This window comes from Thalia democratica, chromosome 5, assembly GCF_965202585.1.
Source record: "Thalia democratica chromosome 5, ktThaDemo2.hap1.1, whole genome shotgun sequence".
NCBI lineage: Eukaryota > Metazoa > Chordata > Thaliacea > Salpida > Salpidae > Thalia > Thalia democratica.
In genome coordinates this window covers 76449376-76471481 of record NC_139169.1, presented here as the reverse complement: position 1 = coordinate 76471481, position 22106 = coordinate 76449376, and the positions used below count along the sequence as shown (strand labels likewise).

Below are 22106 nucleotides of genomic sequence, written 5' to 3'. Positions count from 1 at the left end.
AGGTAAATAATTTATATTAAAAAAAAAAGTTTGAAGTCAGGAATAGTTAAACTGCAGCCCACAAAGTCAAAATCTGCGGCCCGCGAGGTATTTTCAGTTCAAAAACAATAAGAAGAGTTTTTGTGCTAAAAAGTTACAATTTGACTCTTAACTTAAGAACTAGTGCTCTATTGTTGCTCATTTTTCACACTTTCGGTTAAAAGTAGTGATTTCTACAAATATAAGACTGATTTTATACTGATAAGTTTCCCACGACTTGTAAAAGACTGCCGAACTGTTTTCTCTCATAATTTATTAGAGTTTTTTGAATAAGATTATAAAACATTCTGACAAAGGTCACTCAATTGCAAAACAAGATTTATTAGAAATTATTTAGTGAAAAAAAAACAGTTTGTCATTTTATTGTTGAACAGGTATATAACACAAATAAAATTTTAAACTTTGTTTATTAATATATACAGGGATGGAGTAATTTAAACTAAATAACTAGCCTGAAACTTAAGGTTGAACAGAAAAATACATTTAGGCGTCTGTGCTAATTAGTTGTATAAATTTACATTACATTCTTTTTACAAAAATATGTTGAGAGCACTTTTAATCATTTGTATGTTCGCATACAATACTAATCGAAAACAGCTTGAATATCCATTTATGTTGAAAAAAGAAAAATGTTTGCATACGTAAGTAAGTACTTTTTAACTTGATGGCATTTGTACTACTGTTTTAAATTCATTTTAAACTATAGTCTTCATATTTCCATCAGTTTAGTTTATATAACTATTAACTGCATCAATTACAATTACATTAATATTTCATACAACTTACTTTACCAGTAAAAAATTAAACACCTAAAATCAATAAAATGTTTTTATTACCAAGATAAAAATTATTTAATCTAACCTATTTTCGTAAAAATAACCGGAGTTTGTTAAAAACAAACTGACACTTACATTAGTTGCTTTAGTTTTTCTAATTAGTCTGAAGCAATATTGAGAATATTACTAAAGAAAAAACGTTTTAACAAAAAACAGTTTTTTATAATTAATTAAAATAAAGTATTAAAAAAATTATTTATAACTTACTCATATCAAAACAACTAGTTTATTTGAATTTAGACAGTACAAAAATTACCTATACAAAAAGAGTAAAATGACATAAAATTTTAAAAAGACAGCATTTTTAAGCATGTTAGTAAATAAGAATCAATTTCAAATTTGTACGTTTATAACTTATTAATTTTTAACACATATTTTTCAGTTAAGTAAAATTACCACATTCCCTTACTTGTAATTTTTAAAAGTTAAAATTATTAATTTAAATGAATAATTTAAGTAATTACTTAGCTTTAAACAACAAATGTTAAGATTTATATAAAATAAATAAGAAAACAAAATAAATCTTAAAAAAAAAACAATTTCCTAAAAGGTGGGTTTTCAATATAAAATCAAAACAAAAAAGCATTAAATTAACTTTGAAGCTATTACTAAAATTTTTAAATGTAAGTCTAGGTATTAATAATTATAAAACAAACTTTAGACTCATATTTAGCTTGTTTTGACAAGTAAAACTAATAAATAACTAATACAGCTTTATCTTTAGTTTTTATCTGTGATAGTTTTTAAGGTACCACACATACAACTTACTTATTATATGTTCCTAAAACTTAAAAACAGAAGATTTCAATTTTTTTGGAAGTACCTTTTTTCTAGGAGACCACAAATCATTCTAAAACAACTAAATTATCAAAGTATTCTTAAAATCTCGTAAATTAAATAAACTATTTTTTTATTCCACAGTTTCAATATTGCTAAGTACGTCTCTGCGCATGAATCCCATAAAAGAATCGAACCTTTAAAATAATTAACACAAATAATAACTAAGTTTAAATAAACAAGAAATTATAACACCAATATATCTAAAATGAACTATCGAGAAAAACATGAAAGAGCCTTACTTAATAGTAATTAATAAACAGTAGTAAATTTTAAAATAAATTCAACTAAAATAAACTTATAATATAACATGAAAGATTAGAAATTTGCACTTAATAAAAACCTAATTACTTCATACATTTCTACATATTTTACTTAACATTCTAAGAAAATTTATATAATACCTTTCTCGCATAACCGACATAAGATCCTCGCTTAATTGATGTTTATTCGTTAAACGCACATTTTTGAAAGAGAAAATAGATTCCAGCATCCGGTCTATTTCGCACTAAAAATAAAGTTATTAATTTAATTATATATTCAAAGTTTTCTGATTCACATATTTTCCAGGTTTTAAAAATTGGCACAAAAAAAAAAAACTTTTCAAATTTTCAAAACTTCTGTTCCTAAACAACAATTACCGATTATGACGTCACTAACTACTCATTTTCTCACCTTGAACCTGACGCAGGCCTTCTTGAGTTTCGTGTCAGGCCCGAAGAATCCCCACACGAGATCCGGCGTGATGGTGCTTGTCACGTCATAGAGGTTGCTGTAGAAACCGTCGGGTTTTCGCATCTTACGTTTGATCTCCAACATCGCCCACAAAGCTGACGTCACTGCCTGGTGATAGATAACTAAATGTAAAGAAAAAAAATTGTAAGAATGAATTGGCATACAACTTGTTCACAATAGCAATAACACTAATGATAAAAAAGTCAAGGCCACAGAGGGGTGAATGGCTATTTACTTTGTAGAGTTTCAACTGAACCACGCGTTACTTTTTATATTTTTCTAAAACTATTTTTTGAGATGCAGCTTAGTAAAGTTGGAAAGTACAATAGGTTCCATCTTGGAAAATAAACGGTGAATAAATAGAGACCGCTAAAAATCTATCTGCTCCTACGTTTTTTGAGATAAGTTCCTCAAGTTTTCAGGAAATGTTCCTTGCTAGATTAAAAAAATCTGTAATGAGAAATTTTGAAAAGTTAAAAGATTCGTGACCAAAAAATCAAATAAATATTTTTTTTAATAAAAAATTATAAGGTTAATAATTCCTCATGGGATATTTTTCAAAATTTTACAATGAGCATTTCTTGAAAGCTTTAGGTATTTATTTTTAGAAACGTATATGTTTTAAGTGAGTTCTATTCATAGCTACAACAACTAGTAAAAGGGCAAAAGGGGAGACAATTTTGAAACTTTGGAAGTAGTTGAACCTACAACATAATTAACTTACACTGGAGTTTGTAATAAAGAGTAAAAAAAATTGTGGATTTTAATGACAAACTTCAAACCTCCTTTAGATATTCTGGGGTTTGTTATGAAGAGTAAAAAAAATTGGTGGATAATTAGTGGCAAACTTCAAATCTACACTAGATATTCTGGGGTTTGTTATGAAGAGTAAAAAAAATTGGTGGATAGTTAGTGGCAAACTTCAAATCTACACTAGATATTCTGGGGTTTGCAATGAAGAGTAAAAAAAAGGTTTTGAAGCCCCAAATCTAGATCATTAAGATCAAAAAGTTGTAAAAGTTAAAAAAATTCAATAAGCAAATTTCAATAAACATTACTATTTTTTTGTACTTCTATAAATGAAAGCAGCTATTATGAAAAAAATAAGTATATTAGAAAAGTATTATATATAATATAATGTATGTATTACAGGGTTGCCACTCGTTTTTTCAATTTTTTTTCCCAGGTTTTCCAAATTTCTTCCACGTTTTTAAAAGTACATAATTACATACATTTGGGTTTATTTTTAGTTTTAAGTTAATTTCTATTTAAGAAACTGTGTTAAATAGTATAAAAATGTTGAAAAGATACTGTAAAGTTACTTTAAATGTGTTTTTTAATAAAACAAGTTTGATGATGATAAAAAATCTTAATTATATGATAGATTTTTTTGTGTCAAATCAAACTTTTGCAACTGAAAATTTAAAATTGTTAAAAATTCCAGGTTTTTCCAGGTTTTTTGATCAAAATTCCAGGTTTTTTTCAAAATTTCTCAAATTCCAGGTTGTTCTAGGTTATTTTAGCCTAAATTGTCAAATTCAAGGTTTTTCCAGGTTTCCAGGTAAAGTGGCAACCCTGATATAATTTCAAACTAAATTAAAATATTTAACCAAAAAAAGATATAAATAAATGTGTTACTGCATTTTTTAATTACAAAGAGTTATAGAACTTGTTTTATTATATGTATGAAAAAAAATTCAAACACATACTTTTTATAAATAATCACAACTTAAATTTATTTTAAATGGAAATCACAGAATATTTATTTGTGATTAAAAATTTTTTAAGCATTTTATAAATATTTTTTTAAAACCAACTCTCTCTTTAATTGAGTTTGAGAGCCACTTGTTCTTTATAACGGAGTTCAGTTGCTTTGGAGGATTTTCCAATAATTCAAACGCATCCAGCAATATCAAGTCGATTACAACATCGTAGAAATTCATCACTGTTACCTATGTAAATTTGTGAATTTGTTCATAATTTTTTTAATTGTTGAATTCAATTTGTAATTTTTCTGATTTGTTACCTGCATAAACTACTTGTATACTTCTATAAGTTTTTAATTATTATTTAGTGTTTTATTTGTAAACCTTTTTTATTTAAAAACTTTATAATTTATACTTTTTAAATTGTATGTTTGATTAAACTTTGTGAGGTTTTTATTTTACTATTGGTATACTTTCATTTGTATATTTGTTAATCTTTTTTTTTATTTTTAAAACTTCATTATTTGTACATTTGTAACATTAAACTTATGATTTTTTAATTTATTGTTTGTATGTTTTATATGACAACTGGTATTTTTTATGCAATTACTAAACAATACAAAACATACTCGCCTTCAAACCTGTAATTAAGTAATTTCTTTTTTTTTTATACAAAAATGTTTTTGGCCAATATAGTGTTACAGTTGTTAGTTGACTTTTTTTTAGTTTGCAAAACTTGATTGTTTTTAAAATAGTGAATACATGATAAAATGAATAAAGTTGAAGAAACTGAAATTTGGGTTTAAAAAAGTATTAAATCTGTATAGTTAGTACGTAAGTATTACGCTTAACTACATCATTAAGGTGTAACTATTAAAATATAATCTTAAGAATAATTAACCAAATTATAAATTATAATAAGTTTCAAACCAAATTCATTTTTAACATATTATTCATGCATTATGATATTTAAAATGCTTTGAATACAAGATACCACCTAAAAAGCTATCAAACCTGTAAAAAACTTAAACTGAAAATGTACTATTTTTAAAATATAACATAGTAACAACAAAAAAAAACTAATATTAAAGTTTAAATTGCTTTATTTATATATATATACATATATAATTTATTCAAATGGCGATTTTAAAAATTCCGGAACATATGTTTCACAAAGCTTTGATCATCAGCCAGTTAAATTCAAAATACAAAGCACTGTACTAAACAAAGATACAAAAGTTATGCAAAAAAACAAAAAACAGTATGTTGAGTCTTCTGTATTAATGCTTCCTTATACACATCTTGTTTACCACATGGAATATTCTTAATCGAGTGCTTGATATCAAACTTTTTAAAATCTGACATTTTTTATATGAACGTGTTTTTGTTTACTGTGCTCGACAAAAATTTGGAGCATAAATATAAAATAAGGTTAATGTTTAAACGTAAACACTTTACTTTAGTACTTTAGTGTTTACGTTTAAACATTAACCTTATTTTATATATATATATATATATATATATATATATATAATTTATTCAAATGGCGATTTTAAAAATTCTGGAACATATGTTTCACAAAGCTTTAATTTATAAGAAATTTATAAGTTATATGAATTTTTGCTAGTTTATTGTCTGTTGGTAGATTAATTTTTGCACAAGCCGTTTTGCATGAATTTTGATAGGTTCAAAATTACGTCATAATCTATTTATGCAAAAAATTTTTTACTTTCATTAGTGATTTTGTTTTGTGCTTTATTTTAAACTTGTTTTGAAGCTGATGAGTGAATAGTCACGAAACTCGAGTCCTTTGAGTTTTGCATCTTTAAATAAACCTTTTTATTAAAAAGCCCTCAAGGTGGGCTCAGTGTGAAAAAATTAATTTATTAAGTTAAATAACTTAATTCTATATATATTCTATAACATAATATTCTATAACAATTGCTTTGATCCTTGTAATACACAGCAATTGTTTTTAAATATAACTGTATAAAATTATATTATAATACAGTTTACACATATAAAACATTATCATCACCTGTCTTGTTTTTAGTTCTTCCATAATTCCATTTAAGTTGTTGATATCAAAACAATATTTAAGCAATTTGTCATACATGACATAATATCTTAATTACATATATAACAATTACATTATCATCACCTGTCTTGTTTTGAGTTCTTCCATTATTCCATTTAAGTTGTTGACATCGAAACAATATGTCAGCAATTTGTCATACATGTGACTAAACTTGCTACAATCTCTATTTGCCGCACACAATATGGATTCCATCATCAGTTTTCCCGATTCAACTACCCATTTAAGTCTATCGGCGTCTGACAGTAATTCCTGTAAATATTTTTAAAGTATAAAAATAAATGATTTTATTAATAATTCATTCAAATACTATTATGTATCCATAATTGTTTAGTAACAAACATTGAATATTTTTATTCACTATTGCATTTTGTTAAATTTTTTCCGCTTTAATTTGTCACCGTCTGATAGTGATTCATGTGAATATTTAAGTGAAAAATAAATACGATTATTTTATTGATTAAAATACTCAGTTCAATATTTATTTGTCTGATTGATAGCAGGTCCTTGAAAAAAATTTAATTAATTTTTTTTTAATTGAAATTTACTTAAACTTGCCAAATCATTAATACCTGTCATCGCCTTTAACAAGTTTTGAAAACATTTTTATTTGTTATTTTATTTTAATTCAACTAGCTATTTCAATCTATAACTTTCTTATAGAAAATTCTGTAAATGCATTTTGAATTTTTTTTTAAATTGATTCTACAACCCATTTTAATTTTAATTATTAGAAAACAAATCAGAAAAGTATTTTATTTTATTATTAAATATTGATTCAACCACCAATTTAAATTTTTATTGTGTGATAACAAATCCTAAAGCAGTTTTATTATTTTATAAACTATACCAATCATTTCTATTTAACCACCAATTACAACTTGTCATCTAAATATAAAATATTTATCTTGTTAAGCATGAAATATGTACAAACCTCAAAACCTAATCTGAGGCAATACAATTTAGAAACGTATTCTTCATCTGAAAAACACTTGACATATTCTGTTCTGAAATGTAAGTTTATTTGTTATTTATTTTTAAAATCAGCAAAGTTTAAACTTTCAACTTAAGTTACACTAATTTACATAGCATAATAGTTCTAATAATATAAATACCTGGAACTTGTTTACAATGTTAGTAGTAATGTCGTATGCTTATTTACATTTTGCTATTAAGCTAAATTACAAATTAATATATATATTGTTCCAACCTAAGTAATCTAATTACTATTATCACCAAATGTATCAAATAAACTTTATTTCAAAAGACATAAATATTTCATACCAAAGTTAATGTTTTTTGAACGATATTACTCCAACCTGAGCTTTTATAAAACTAATATCATTAAATTAAAAATAAATGATCAATACACACTATTTAATGTAATTTAAACAGCCTTTAAAATGAATATTTATGGTCAAAAAGTATTGAATTGCAATTTCCACTTGAGTTTCCTACAACGTTAAAACATTCATTATAATTTGCTAAAAATACACATATCTTTAGATTGTTTGCTATTAAATGAAAAGAAGCATTTTTTTGAACAATATTTCATTATTAGCTGATGATCTCTTTTTTGAGTGAAACATTGTTTTGAAACAAAAATCTTAGAACATTGGAAGTTAAATTACTATTCTTGGCAATAAGTTAAGATCTGTAGTTGTTATCTTCAAAGACAAAAGTTTTACAAAGCAAGTAATATATCTGTTAACGGCATAGGAGGGGGGGGGGGGGGGTAAACACCCATTTTTGGTTTTTGATCTTATTTTATATAGTTTTTACTAAGCTACAAGATGCTTTTTACAGATTTAAAAAATTCAAAATAATATTTGAGATATAGCAGGTCAAAGTCGGAGGCAACAATAGGAACCTTATGGGAGGCGCAAACTAAAATGGCAAATAACTAGAAATCACTAAAAATCTATTTCCTCCTACGTTTTTTGAGATAACTACCTCAAACTTTCAGGAAATGTTCCTTGCAGTATTTAGAAAATTCTGTCGGAACAGAATTTTAAAAAGATAAAAAATAAAAATTTTATAACAAAAAAAACAAAAAAAAAAACTGTTTTTTTTTGTTTATTTTTTATATAAAATGTTTATTTTTTATTTTTTTTTAAATTCCTTCCGACAGAATTTTCTAAATATATTAAGGAACATTTCCTGAAAGTTTGAGGTAGTTATCTCAAAAAACGTAGGAGAAGATAGATTTTTAGTAAAATAGTCTATTTTTGCCGTTTTAGTTTGCGCCTCCCATAAGGTTCCTATTGTTGCCTCCGACTTTGACCTGCTATATCTCAAATATTATTTTGAATTTTTAAAATCTGTAAAAAGCATCTTGTAGCTTAGTAAAAACTATATAAGTTAAGATCAAAAACCAAAAAAGGGTGTTTACCCCCCCCTATGCCCTTAACTTAAACTATAAATCAGAATTATACACTTAACAATTTAAAATACAGTAAACTTTTTATTAAATAAAACCAAAATATTTATTTACAATACATTATTACCACCTGCGTTTCCTATAAGGAACTTTACCAAATTTACTTTACTATATTATACATATATATATACATTCTATATATATATTCTTATATATATAGAATTATAACACAATTCTACAAAAATCTTTGGATAAAATTTATCATTGGCTAAAAGAAAGAAAACTAGTTTTAAATCCTAGTAAATGTCAGGTTCTAAACATTCAAAAAAATACATCTAGTATCACCTCTGAATTTAGAATAAACAACATAAGCTTACCTTCAACTAAAGTGTTTAAAGATCTGGGAATTTTTATTGCTGAAAACCTAAAATGGAACCACCATATCAATTACGTTTATCAAATTGCATCAACTATTTCTTTTCAAGTTTTAAAGAGTTTTAAATCTACAGATATAAACATTCTCAAAAAAATTTATCTCGTTTACATTCGTCCTAAGTTAGAATACAACACACCAATTTGGTCTCCATACCTGAAGAAAGATATTAACCATCTTGAATCCATTCAAAGAAAATATACAAGAATAGTCTTCAACCGTTGTAACATCTCATACACATCTTATTTTGATAGACTCTCAAAACTTGGTATTAAGTCTTTAGAGTATAGAAGGATTGAGTTTGACTTAATTACTTTTTTCAAACTGATTAATAGTGAAACTACAATTAATTTACAGTCTATTTTTGAACCTCATAAATGTACTTATTTACTGAGAGGTAACAGCAGAAAATTTACATGCAGACATAATTTCAATAATAATGTTTGGCATAATTCTTTTTTTTATCGTTCAGTTGAATTATGGAACAAGCTTCCAAACGAATTAGTTTCTTGTAAAAAAGTTGAGCATTTTCGGTTAAGGTTAAAAAAGTTTGATTTAAATAAATATTTTGTTAGCAAAATTAATAAGTGATTTTTTTTTTTTTGTTATTTCTTCATTAACCACTGGTTGTATTTGTCTAATTTGGTTTAACCTATAGCTTTATTTTATTAGCGGCGCCTTTCCTCTGTGTATAACAAAACCTGTTCCTTAATACATAGTTTATTGGGCTGTTAAAGTGCTAGAGGCCTTGGGTTCAAGTTTTGTTTATAGTCAGTGTTCTCAACATTTATCAGCTACTACGAAAGTCCAACAAACGCTGAGTTATCTGAGTATTAAAGATTTGAAAGTAAATATGAAGCAGGCTCTCCAAAGAAAAATGAAAAACGTTGTTCATAAAAAAGCGGTTCTAGTTATACGAATAAAAGTGAAACAAGTTGTATGGATAAAAGTTAAGCCGGTTACTCAAATGAAAGCTGAACCAGTTGTTCAAATAATGTGAAGCCAGTCGTTCGAATGAAAGTGAAACCAGTTTTGGAGTGAAGCCATCTGTTCGGGTGAAGTTGAAGTAGGATATTGTTGTTCTCTTTTCGGAAGCACCGGAATTATAAATTTTGTGTTATAATTTTTGGTGTTTTTATGTTAATTTTTAAACTTTAATTAGTTAAACTCAGTTTTTTTACATTTTTAATGTACAATCTTGGTTTATTTTTGTCTTTTTGTTGTATGTCTTTCTGTATAAGTGGCCTAGGTTTTGATGCCTGGGTCCTTCATATGACAATAAACTTACAATAATAATAAAAAACTTACCTAAGTTATGATAACGTTATTTTAATATTCAATATTTTAGAATTTATACTTTATTGTAACAACCTGATTTTGCTGTATGGAATACTAGCATTATTTTCAGATATTTTATATCAAAAAATTTTCGAATAATAAAATATTTATTAACATTTTCTTTAATAAATCTAATTTTTACCTGAGTTTCCTATATGGTACTTTACCATTATTATTTTCATTCATCCCATCCTGATAAAGTCTCAATGGTTGGTCCGGAGTTTTGTTCATCGCGAACTCCGTTGATTTTATCTCCCATTGCTGCAAATTATAAATAAAATGTCATTAATAAAATTATTTATATATTCATTTGTTCATCGCGAGCTCTGTAGCAAGAATTCCCATCGCTGCAAGGTTATACGTGTATTTGTCATAAAGTTTTTAATAAAAATACTAAAAAATAAGGAAAATATATTTCATTATATTGTGTATTAGTATTTTTAGAATTGTTAGTGCAATAAAAATATTTTTATAGTGCTGTAAGTAGATTGCAATTTTTTGACTAGATTTCCAGCAAGTATGGAAAAAGTATAAAACTGTACGTATTTCTTATATTTATACTGTTATATACTTTTTTATGTTAGAAGTTTGAACTTTTTTAGTTAAATTATGTAAAAAAAAATTAAAATACTTAAAGTTTTCAACATAGTTATTAGTCGTTCAACAAATATTCATAAGAACATCTTAAGCAGAATGCCAATAATCTATTAATGAGATTTAAAACAATTTATTTTTATTGTCAATATATTTATAAAATCTTTTGTGCCATATGCTACGTTGTAAATAAATATTTTTTTTTATTAAAGTCAAAAACAAATTAATAAAATATATAAAACCTCCTGAGCTGAATGCCACGTTGTAGTCGATTCCGCATCTGAAAAATTTGAATTGAAAGAAGATTCACTGAAACATCTGTCTCTATTTGTACCGCTGTATATTGATGTTCCTACTAGTGTGTCTTGTTCTGTAATATAAACACTATTAAAATAAATAAATGTTATTAAATATTTTTATTTGTAAAACTGTATATAGATGTTCTTGTCGTGTTCTGTGAAATAAATATTATTTAACTTCGTGTTCTGCTAAATAAACAAATGTTATTCAATATATCTCTATTCAGTGAGGTCTTACTAATATCTCGTTGTACTAATGTGTCTTGATCTGACATTGTATACATCATGTTTTTATTTACAATAAGCGTTAAAAAGAATAATAACTTTACAATGTGAACTTCTTCTATATGCAAAATATAGTATTTATTTTTCTAGACTATTTTTTTAACAATGCAGAGCTTATTTTTTTAGCTAAATAAAAAAAAAATTAAATTACATGACAGCCACCTAAAAAAATAAAAATCTTGTTTGGAACTACATTAAAAGATTATTGCAAACAAAATACAAATAGAAGTACTTTTCGGACACGCTCTTCAGTATTTTTTCGTGTCAAAACAAGCTGAAATAATGGTGTACTGATATAAACTAATAGAACTAAGTATTTAAGAAAACAAATTAAATTTAACACAATAGTAATAATTAACAAATTAAGGCAATCGTTTAATCAGAAATAATATAAATGTAACACAACTTTACTAATCAACTAATTTAAGTTCAACGAATTAAACAAAATGGTCGAATAAACAAATTTCTTTTGTTTACAGAGATCCGGCTTTAAGCTTAAAATGTATATAGCTTCTAAAGTTTTTAGGTGAAATTCATTGCGAGCAACTGATATTATTTTGAAGTTTTCCACTTTATAGTTTTCGACACACTTAGGATTAGTAATCAGATGTTGGCCAATCGCTGAACTACTATTTAGTTTTTTTAAATCATCAAATTTCTTTTCCTCGTTACATGACTTTATTTTGTTTAAAAGGTTTTTTGGTATATGTTGGTTAATTCTTGAAATCAAATTGTTACTCGTTCTACCCACGTATGTTTTTTTACATAAACATACAAATTTGTAAATTACATTGCTGGTGTTTAGGGTGGGTAATTTATCTTTGTTTTTAATCTGAAACAGTTTATTGGTTGAGTATACTATTCGTAAATTAACAGATCTATAGCCATTTTCTACTATTTACTCATTCAGTTTTGCTGATGATATTAGACAGTTAAAAATCAGTCAGGAAAACATTAGTATGTGTTCCTTCGATATCAAATCTCTTTTTACCAGCTTACCGATTAAAGAGTGCATTAATTTAGTTGTGAATGAACTATTTAAATACAGATTAGCTCCAAAATACCTAAAACCAGCAGTCTTCAAAGAATTATTAATATTAGCATGTTGTGGAGTAGAATTTAGCTTTAATAATCATATGTATAAGCAAATTGATGGTATATCAATGGGGTCGCCACTTGGTCCTATTCTCTCAAACATTTTTGTTGGTTTCCATGAACAACAACTCATAAAAGATATCTCTCCCATTTATTACAAACGTTATGTAGATGACACGTTTGCCATCTTTACAGACGATAAAGACATAGATGAATTTCTATTAAAATTGAACAGTATGCATGCAAACCTTGAATTTACTATGGAAAAGGCAACTGAAAACAAATTAGCATTCTTAGATGTTATGGTCAATAGGGAGAATCAAATGTTCTATACGAACATTTTTAGAAAAAGTACCTTCAGTGGGGACTATGTCCCTTATAATTCATACAGTCCAATGAGACAAAAACTAAATCTAATCAGTTGCCTTACATATAGAGCAATGAAAATTTGTTCTGAAAAATATTTAGAAACAGAATTATCAAATGTGGAAAGAATCTTTGCGACTTTAGGTTACCCCCTAGACATAATAAACAACACAATACAAAAAACAAAGACAAGGTTTGAGTCAATAAAATTTGGTCCAAATAAGTGTCCGGTATACCTTAAGTTGCCATTCAATCAGAATACAGTTTTGCATAATAATTTGAAGAAAATAGTAGAAAATGGCTATAGATCTGTTAATTTACGAATAGTATACTCAACCAATAAACTGTTTCAGATTAAAAACAAAGATAAATTACCCACCCTAAACACCAGCAATGTAATTTACAAATTTGTATGTTTATGTAAAAAAAACATACGTGGGTAGAACAAGTAACAATTTGATTTCAAGAATTAACCAACATATACCAAAAAACCTTTTAAACAAAATAAAGTCATGTAACGAGGAAAGGAAATTTGATGATTTAAAAAAACTAAATAGTAGTTCAGCGATTGGCCAACATCTGATTACTAATCCTAAGTGTGTCGAAAACTATAAAGTGGAAAACTTCAAAATAATATCAGTTGCTCGCAATGAATTTCACCTAAAAACTTTAGAAGCTATATACATTTTAAGCTTAAAGCCGGATCTCTGTAAACAAAAGAAATTTGTTTATTCGACCATTTTGTTTAATTCGTTGAACTTAAATTAGTTGATTAGTAAAGTTGTGTTACATTTATATTATTTCTGATTAAACGATTGCCTTAATTTGTTAACTATTACTATTGTGTTAAATTTAATTTGTTTTCTTAAATACTTAGTTCTATTAGTTTATATCAGTACACCATTATTTCAGCTTGTTTTGACACGAAAAAATACTGAAGAGCGTGTCCGAAAAGTACTTCTATTTGTATTTTGTTTGCAATAAACTTTAATGTAAAAAATTGTGATTTTTATAATGGAAAAACCATTATTTCTACATTAAAAGAATGAATTGTCAATTGTAAAACTCTATATAAATTTAACATTCAAAAACATTTATTTTTAAATTAATAAAAAACTGAATGATAAATGCTAGAAGTATCACCAAGCTGGCTATCTAAAAATATTATCTTCAAACTTAGGACTTATATATTTAGAATACCAATTTGAAATTTGTAGAAAAAATCAAACTTTAACACACACAACATTTTAAATATTTTACAAATATCAAAACCAACCATCAAGCTCAGAAGCTACGGAAGGCAATGTTTTCAGTCTTTTTGTTATTGATTTAATTTGCTTACCCAGCGAATTGAAGTCTATACGTTGCTGTGTATAAATAAGTTAAATTTTAATATTGATCTTTATGTAAGTACACATTTTGAGAAATACAAAATATTTTATTATTAAAATTTTGACAAGTAAATATGTATAGTTTGTTTTGTTTTTACAAAAAAAAAACATTTTTTTTAACTTATACAAATTATACAAAATGTTTCGAACTTTAATTAAGGATATACATACAAAAAACAAAAAAAAAGTTATAAATACAAGTTTCATAATCTTTATATATCTTTTTTTTTAAAGTTTACAAGTCTTAACAAAATATTAAGAAAAAAAAGTCGTTATTTTATTTTAAGTTTTGCAAGCACTCATCAACTAAAAAAAAGAACAAAACATTTTATTACGATATGAGTTAAGTTAATAAATCTTAAAAAACTTTTACAAGTCTTGTAAAAATAAAATAAAATAAACAGCAAACTTTTTGGTAATCCATAGGAACTGTGTCTTTATCGGGAGGAACGTAGGAACAAGTTTGAGTCTCAATGTTGGTGGAATAAGTAGAAGATGTCTCTGATCTGAAATTATTATAAATAAAATTATTTGTAAAAACACAAGAACAAGTTTCCGATCTGAATTGTTATAACTTAAATTCTTGTTTTTATAAAAAAATAAGAAAATCTGAAAATATTGTCATTTAATTTCTTATTTTAATAAAACCATGAGAATAGTCTGAAAATATTATCATTTAAACTCTTATTTTTATAAAAACATAAAATCGTTACAATTTTACGTCCAATGTTTGTGGAACAGTAAAAAGTTTAAGTATGATGGAATTTATATGAGTACAAAACAAGTATAATTACTTATATAAACAGAAAAAACTGTAGTATAAACAGTTTTCTAAACTCATGTTATTTGTATTATTAAAATTAAAATCTATTGAACACCACCAACATTATTAAAAAAATGTATCTTTTCAAATGAATCTTTTTCTTTGAACATAAAATAATAAGTGCTTTAAAATAGCCTGAAAACGACGAAACTATTAATTTATAAGTACCAAGATAAAAACGATCAAAGAAAAATTTACGATTTTATTTTACACAGTTATTTTCTGTCCAATGAAGTAAACATTAATTTTAAACAATAACAAAAAAATGTTATCATAGTGATTAATAACAATATAAGTATATTTATTTGTTTAATTTAAAAAACAACAAAAACCTGTTATCAGTTTGTTGAACAGTCTCATTGGAGCTGTCAGCTTGCAAGACCAGCGTTGTCGAGCTCAAGTTTTCTTCTATTTCATCATGTATGGGGCTACTACTGCGAGGTGGCATTTCTTCAGTTATCGTCAGGTCACTGCAATTTATATAAAACTTTATATAAACAACTTTTTATGTTTGACTTATGTTAGAGTAAAACAAATGTATTTCAATAAATGAATATTTATTTAACTAGAATTTATACTGCGAACAGTATTTCTCTTTTGAGCGTCAGTTCACTAAAATTGTTTTATGAAATGAACAATTACATATTATTTGTTATACGTTTTATGTTAATAACTAGGATTATGTAAAGTTTAAACTTTCAAATTTGGTAAAAGCTTTAGTTCATGTTGAAAAATGAGGACGTTTATGATAAAAAAAAATTAAATTATCGAGAGTTTCTAAAATATTTTATAATTTAACCAGCTTTTCTATCTTAACAACTAAGTTTTCACTTTGAGAGTTAAAACAATAAAACATTTCTAAAAATACTAGGACTGCCAAGATAGATCCTAAATAATTTTTACTTATCATATTTTTTATAAATTTAAAATTCGAAAGAATTATCTGATTCTAGCATATACTGAATGCATGTTTTACTTATTACAATTAATTTTATATATATTGGCAATTTAACAAATACAGAAAAAATTTAATACTGAATGAATCTAATAACAAAAAAATTATTATTAAATAAAACCTGAAAGAATCTTCACTTTCTAGCATGTGGGCTGCTTGCTCCATTTTATGAAGAGCTTCTTGTACTTCTTCCATACCTTTTATTTTTTATTTATTAAATATACTTTTAATAAACAAAAATTCATTACAATAATCTAAATGAGAAGAAAATAACCTAATTAATAGCTATTGCTTGATTTATTTTTTATTATATGAAATATATTTTAAATACATTGTTTGCTTATCTTATTGATAATGTTATTAAGTCATGAGGGCACCTTGATTTTACAAACAGATCTTATTTTGAAGATCTTTATCTGAGCTATCAGATATTTTGAACATAAAATAAAAATAACGCAAAATAACTTTTTAGATATAAGCAATCAAATTCGATGTGCCATATAGGTTTCTTAAGGAAAGCGCAAACCAAAAACGCAAAAAATGATCATTTTACTAAAAATCTATTTTCTCCTTCATTTTTAACCAATTTTCTTCATACTTTTACAGAAAGTCTATTACTAATATCAGGGTCGCCACTCGTTTTTTCAAAAAATTTTCCAGGTTTTTAAAAGTACACATTTTTGGGTCTATTTATAGTTTAGAGTTAAGTTAAAGGTAAGAAACTGTGTTAAATATTATAAAAACATTGAAAAGATACTGTAAAGCCACTTTAAATATGTTTTTTAATAAAAAAAAAATTGATGATGACATAAATTTTTTATTTATATGATAGATTTTTCGATCAAATCGAAATTCTATTACTAAACATGTCAAAATTGTTAAAATTCCAGGTTTTTTAATGATTTTTGTTTAAAATTCCAGATTTTTTTGCCTAAATTGTCAAATTCTAGGTTTTTCAGAGTTTTTTCAGGGTTTCCAGGAAAAGTGGCAACTCTTTAATATTGAAATCGATCCAATGCAGGAACTTTGTTTTAAATTTTGTTACATATAAATTTTATATAAAAAAATACCACTTTTTTTTTCGTTTTTATATCTAACATTTTTATTGTTTCATATTTATAAAAATACAACATTGAAAGTCTTTAAAACTACAAAAGGAATGTTTTCTTAAATTTGATGTCTCTAGTTTAAAAAATCAAGGAGATGATACATTTTTAGTTTTTTTTAAATTCCCTGAAAAACTTGCGGTCTATACATCTTTAATAAAAACTTTTTACAAAAATTACTCTTAATTAGTATCTCAAAAGTTAAATAAAATTTTTCAATTCTATAAAAACTGGCTTGTAGTTCATACGAAACGTTATGTTATTTTTTGTGTAATAAATTTTTAAATCACCTATGACCTTAGGTACTCTACTGTTTATTTCATCAAATATATTTTAATAAAAATAATTAAAAAAAAGTTTTATGTAACTTAGTTGTCTATTTTACTAATTTTTTTTGATACTATTTTTTTTGTTAAATATATTTTTAACCCTTTGTATACACACAACAGTTAATAAAAATAATGTACTTGAGAATAAAGATGTCTAAGTTGTGCCAAATTTAAATATTTGTGTTAGCTTTTTAGTAAACAAAATAAAGATTTTAACATTCTTCCATTTACAAATTTTATAGAAATACACAAACAAATTGAAGAAAATTATTTACAACCATATTTTCTTCAACATGACAAAACATTTACTATTCACTCAATCCAAGTTCACAGAACAAAAATTTTAAACGTTAAACCATATTTAACTAAAAAACTTTATAGAAAATTGAATAAAACTAACTTTTTTTTAATCATTAAAGTTAACAAAAGGGTTGATCATGCCAATTCGATCATCAGACCACAAGTTTCGGTAGACTGAGACCAGTTTCGTCCTTATTAGGACTCATCAGTCTGATGATGGTCTCAGTCATTAAAGTTAAATAATAAATTTTTTGTAAACCTTAGTCGTATTAAACATAGCATTTAGAATTATCAAACCTTGATTATACACTATGCTCTAAAATTATTTTAATAAATGAATTACTGTCAAATCGTTTTACAATTTCAAATCAGTAAAATTCTGCTGGTCAATCAAAATACATATAATTGATTTAAGTACACCAGCTTCAAAAATAAGCTATCACATATATATAATAAAATTGTGTAAAAAATATTATCAGTGTAATCAAACCTTTAATTCTTTAATAATACACTACAAGTTTATACTTTTTCAGTAATATCATTAAAAGTTATCCAACAAATTTTAATGTACGAATAACTTTATTAGTAATGAAACTGGTTTAAAAAATCATATGAAAAATACTGTAATACTGTCCCAATTCTTTTACAAAAAAAAAAAACAATTCTATTTGAATAAGTAATGAAAATGTTTATATAATAAACGAAATATCATTGTATCTGTTGTTTATGTAAAAGAATTGAGACAGTTTTTTCATATAGCTTTTTAAACCAATTTCATTACCTGTAAATAACAATTTTCAAAACTGTCCGATCTCAACTACAAAAAAGGCAGACTACCTCCAAACAATCCTTTTTATAAATAATTTTAATGAATCAAACCTCGATTGTACATTCTCCTGGCGTTGAGCCTGTCTGCAGGTGAAACCAGAGAAGTCGTTCGCGATCTTGATCTGACGGAGCTTCTTGCTGAGTACGCAGTTGTTGATGACGCGCTCATGCTTGTAAGATCTTTTTAAATATATTAAATAAAAATATCAGATTAATAAAAGAGTTTAAACTGAGTTTAAATACAAACCAAGTGTACAAATACTTTAATGGTTGAATTATTTAGTAGTTAGATGTTTGTTTGATCAAAATAATTTTAAACATTACATTATTAAATTAATATATCATACATGGTTAATTTATTTAGTAGTTAGTTAGAGATTGTTTAAATCTTATTATTAATAACTTTAAATAACCAAAATAATTAAACTAAGCTTATCTACAACATAGTTATAAACTGAAATTATTAAAAACATTTACATACTGACTGATTTATGTGTATCTTCTTACTTTTCAAGTACTTTATCCAAAGAAACAAATGTGATAGATTTAGAATAAACAATTATTACATTCAATATCTAAAACAAACTTTTTCTTCTGTCTGGAGAATTTATTTCACTGAAATCCAAGCTGGGAAGGGCCTTTGGTTCTTTGGGCTCATCTTTTCTTCTGTTTCTAGTTGAAAAATCATAAATTTCACTTTTTAATTATTTTGAAGTTATTTTTAATACTGCTATAACAAAAAAAAAACAAATTAAAAACTTACAATACTGAAAAATTTAATTAAAATATAATATGTGGGGATGGGTCAAATGTGCACAAAGACACTTTTGCACAAAGGGTAATTTATTCGCGGAAAATATATTTAAGAAAAGAAAAATTAAATTAATTACCAAGGATAAGCGGTAACTGTGACAGTAAAATAAAATATATTAATAAGAAAAAAAAAAACCAAAAGTAAGGGTTAGGGGTTTACAGTAATAGTAAAAAAAAAAAGAAAGTAACAATAATAAGAAAATAAAGTTCCTTACCTAAGAGTAGTGACAGTTAAAAATAAATTATTAAGTCTAAAATATCAATCAAGGTTAAAGGGTAATACAAATATTAACAAAAAACAAACAAAATAAAGTTTCATTCGGTGCAAAAGTGTCTCTTTGTGAACTTTTGACACCTACCCATAATATGTAACTATTAAAACTTTAGTAAAACTACATATCTTCGTAGAAAGTACAAAAACATTTTTAAATTAAACCTCTTAACAAAGATAAATATTAGAAAAAATAACTTTTAAATAATCTACTCATTATAAACAAAAATAACCTTTTAAAGTAAACAGCAGCACCATATAAGATGAATGTAGAAGACAAGAAGCAAGCAACCCCTGCAGACAGCCTCCATTTAATGCTCTTCGATTTGAAGTAGGATAGTGTGTAGTCTATTGGGTTGCTGAAGAACACCAACTGCATTGGATTTTAAATTTATAAAAAATATCTGTGAAAATATGATTCAAGATAATTTAAAACTGAATATATAATGTGCTTTAATATTATAAAAGTTGATTGAAATAAGATATTCAAGTTAAGGCCATAGGGGGGGTCCTGTTTGTTTTTTACAACTTGATCTTATTTTGTAGAATTTAATCTGAGCTAACAGACACTTTTAACCGCTTAAAAAAACTTTTGAGATACAAGTGATCAAAAAAAGGGCGTTCAATAGGTTCCTTATGGACGGCAAAAACTAAAAATGCGAAAAAAGACTATTTCACTAAAAATCTATCTCCTCCTTCATTTTTTGAGTAATCTTTCTCAAATTTTTACAGAATGTGTATCATTAAACTTTAAAGAGATCTATTGTAGGAATTTTTTTAATTTTGAGTAAAAAAAAAAATTATTGTCAAAAAACTACCCTTTTTTTTAGTTTTTTGTGGATAAAATTTTTATTTTTCAAAATTTCAAAAATTCCAACATTCAGATTCTTCAAAATATTAAAAGGAACATTTCCTCAAAATTTGAAGTCTCTAGGTCAAAAAATGAAGGAGGAGATAGGTTTTTAGTGAATTTTTAAATTTCCGAGAAAATTGACCCCAAAAAATTTGCGGTCCATACGTTTGTATTGGAAACTTTTTACAAAATATAAAATATCTCAAAACTTAAATTATATTTTTGAATTCTATAAAAACAGGCTTGTAGTTTGTATTTAAAGCTTTCATATAAAATCCAAAGTTATTTTTTTTTTTTTAAAGTCGGACCCCCCCTATGGCCTTAAATCTATATATTTTAATTTCACAAGTACAACTGATTATCATATCTTATGTTGACAAATGACCCTAATAGCTAATGGCTAAGTCAGAAAAACACGTGGCTAAACTGGTGGAGTTAATTTTGGTCATAAAAGTTGGAATTGGGGTATATAAACGGAAATCATGAGCTTGCATCAAGACCACGATGAAGCATTTAGAACATTTGCAACCCATGTTTGTAGCAAAGCAGAAACTTGTGATTTCAGTCAGTGAGCATGAAAAAAAGTGACAAGTTATAAAAAAAGAAGCAATAAAAGGCATGATGCTTGCAGGTGTAGGTGACAAAGACATTAGAAGATAAGTTGTTAGTACTGAAAATATTTTGCCTAGGTCATTGTTTAATATAATTTCCTTTATTGAAAGCAAGAAAATAAGCAGGCATGCAACAGAGAACTCTTGTACTGTATCTTTCCTTTCAACACAGGAAAAAGCAAAGCTTCAGTTTAGAAAATAGGTCCTAGTATGTCCCTTACTAGCGTAAAGAAAAGTTATTCTATCCATACAATAATAAAGTAACTTATAAGGTGAAACCTTATATACATTGTTAATCTTTTTTACGCAGCTAGTCAAAGAAAGTTAAATGCTATTCAAACCCAAAATAATAATGCTCTTTAAACAGAACTTGGTGGTTCCTGATTTATGCAACAGGATACCCAGATAATGTCATTACACGCTAATAAGCAACTTATGTTGAACAACATTATATTTAACATTATATATTTATTATTTTAAAACTGTATAAAACCAAATCCTTGGACCACCTCAGTGCATCACTTAAAATTACTAAATACTTCACAAATAAGTTTGATCTGGTAAATACCTTAGCTAATACTGGTGCACTGTCAAATCTTTGGGGATGGAAGGACTTTCAAGATGCTGGTTTTGGTAAGAAAGATTAACTTCCTGTATCAATCACAATTTAAGCTGCTAATAAAGTTCTAGTTAACATCTAAGAGATTACAAAGCCACTTTTAGTGGTACATCTCCAAAGAATGATGTAGTCAGCTGCAATGGTATATTACATTTATACTAACTATCAT

At 25.8% G+C, this 22106-nt stretch overlaps 1 protein-coding gene across 1 annotated transcript; it reads right to left on the bottom strand.

The window, feature by feature from the left end:
* Positions 1-1741: 1741 nt before the first annotated feature.
* On the bottom strand, positions 1742-20248 carry LOC145836198 (uncharacterized). The gene is made up of 15 exons (XM_082944016.1): positions 20088-20248; positions 19357-19442; positions 18822-18950; positions 16329-16404; positions 15585-15722; positions 14839-14935; positions 14315-14405; positions 11236-11363; positions 10542-10660; positions 7183-7255; positions 6315-6500; positions 4265-4399; positions 2388-2555; positions 2117-2220; positions 1742-1849 (listed from the first exon to the last, which is right to left on the bottom strand). The coding sequence occupies exons 1-15, from the start codon at positions 20231-20233 to the stop codon at positions 1786-1788; spliced, it is 1740 nt and encodes a 579-aa protein (XP_082800142.1). The 5' UTR covers positions 20234-20248; the 3' UTR covers positions 1742-1785.
* Positions 20249-22106: the final 1858 nt, after the last annotated feature.

Excerpts from the sequence above, each read along its gene's own strand:
- LOC145836198 (XM_082944016.1), bottom strand. The coding sequence starts at position 20,233 with ATGCAGTTGGTGTTCTTCAGCAACCCAATAGACTACACACTATCCTAC. Across the intron at positions 14,936-15,584 it reads GTTCAACAAACTGATAACAG|ATCAGAGACATCTTCTACTT; the intron begins GTTTTTGTTGTT and ends TAATAATTTCAG. Across the intron at positions 7,256-10,541 it reads GTACCATATAGGAAACTCAG|AACAGAATATGTCAAGTGTT; the intron begins GTAAAAATTAGA and ends CTTACATTTCAG.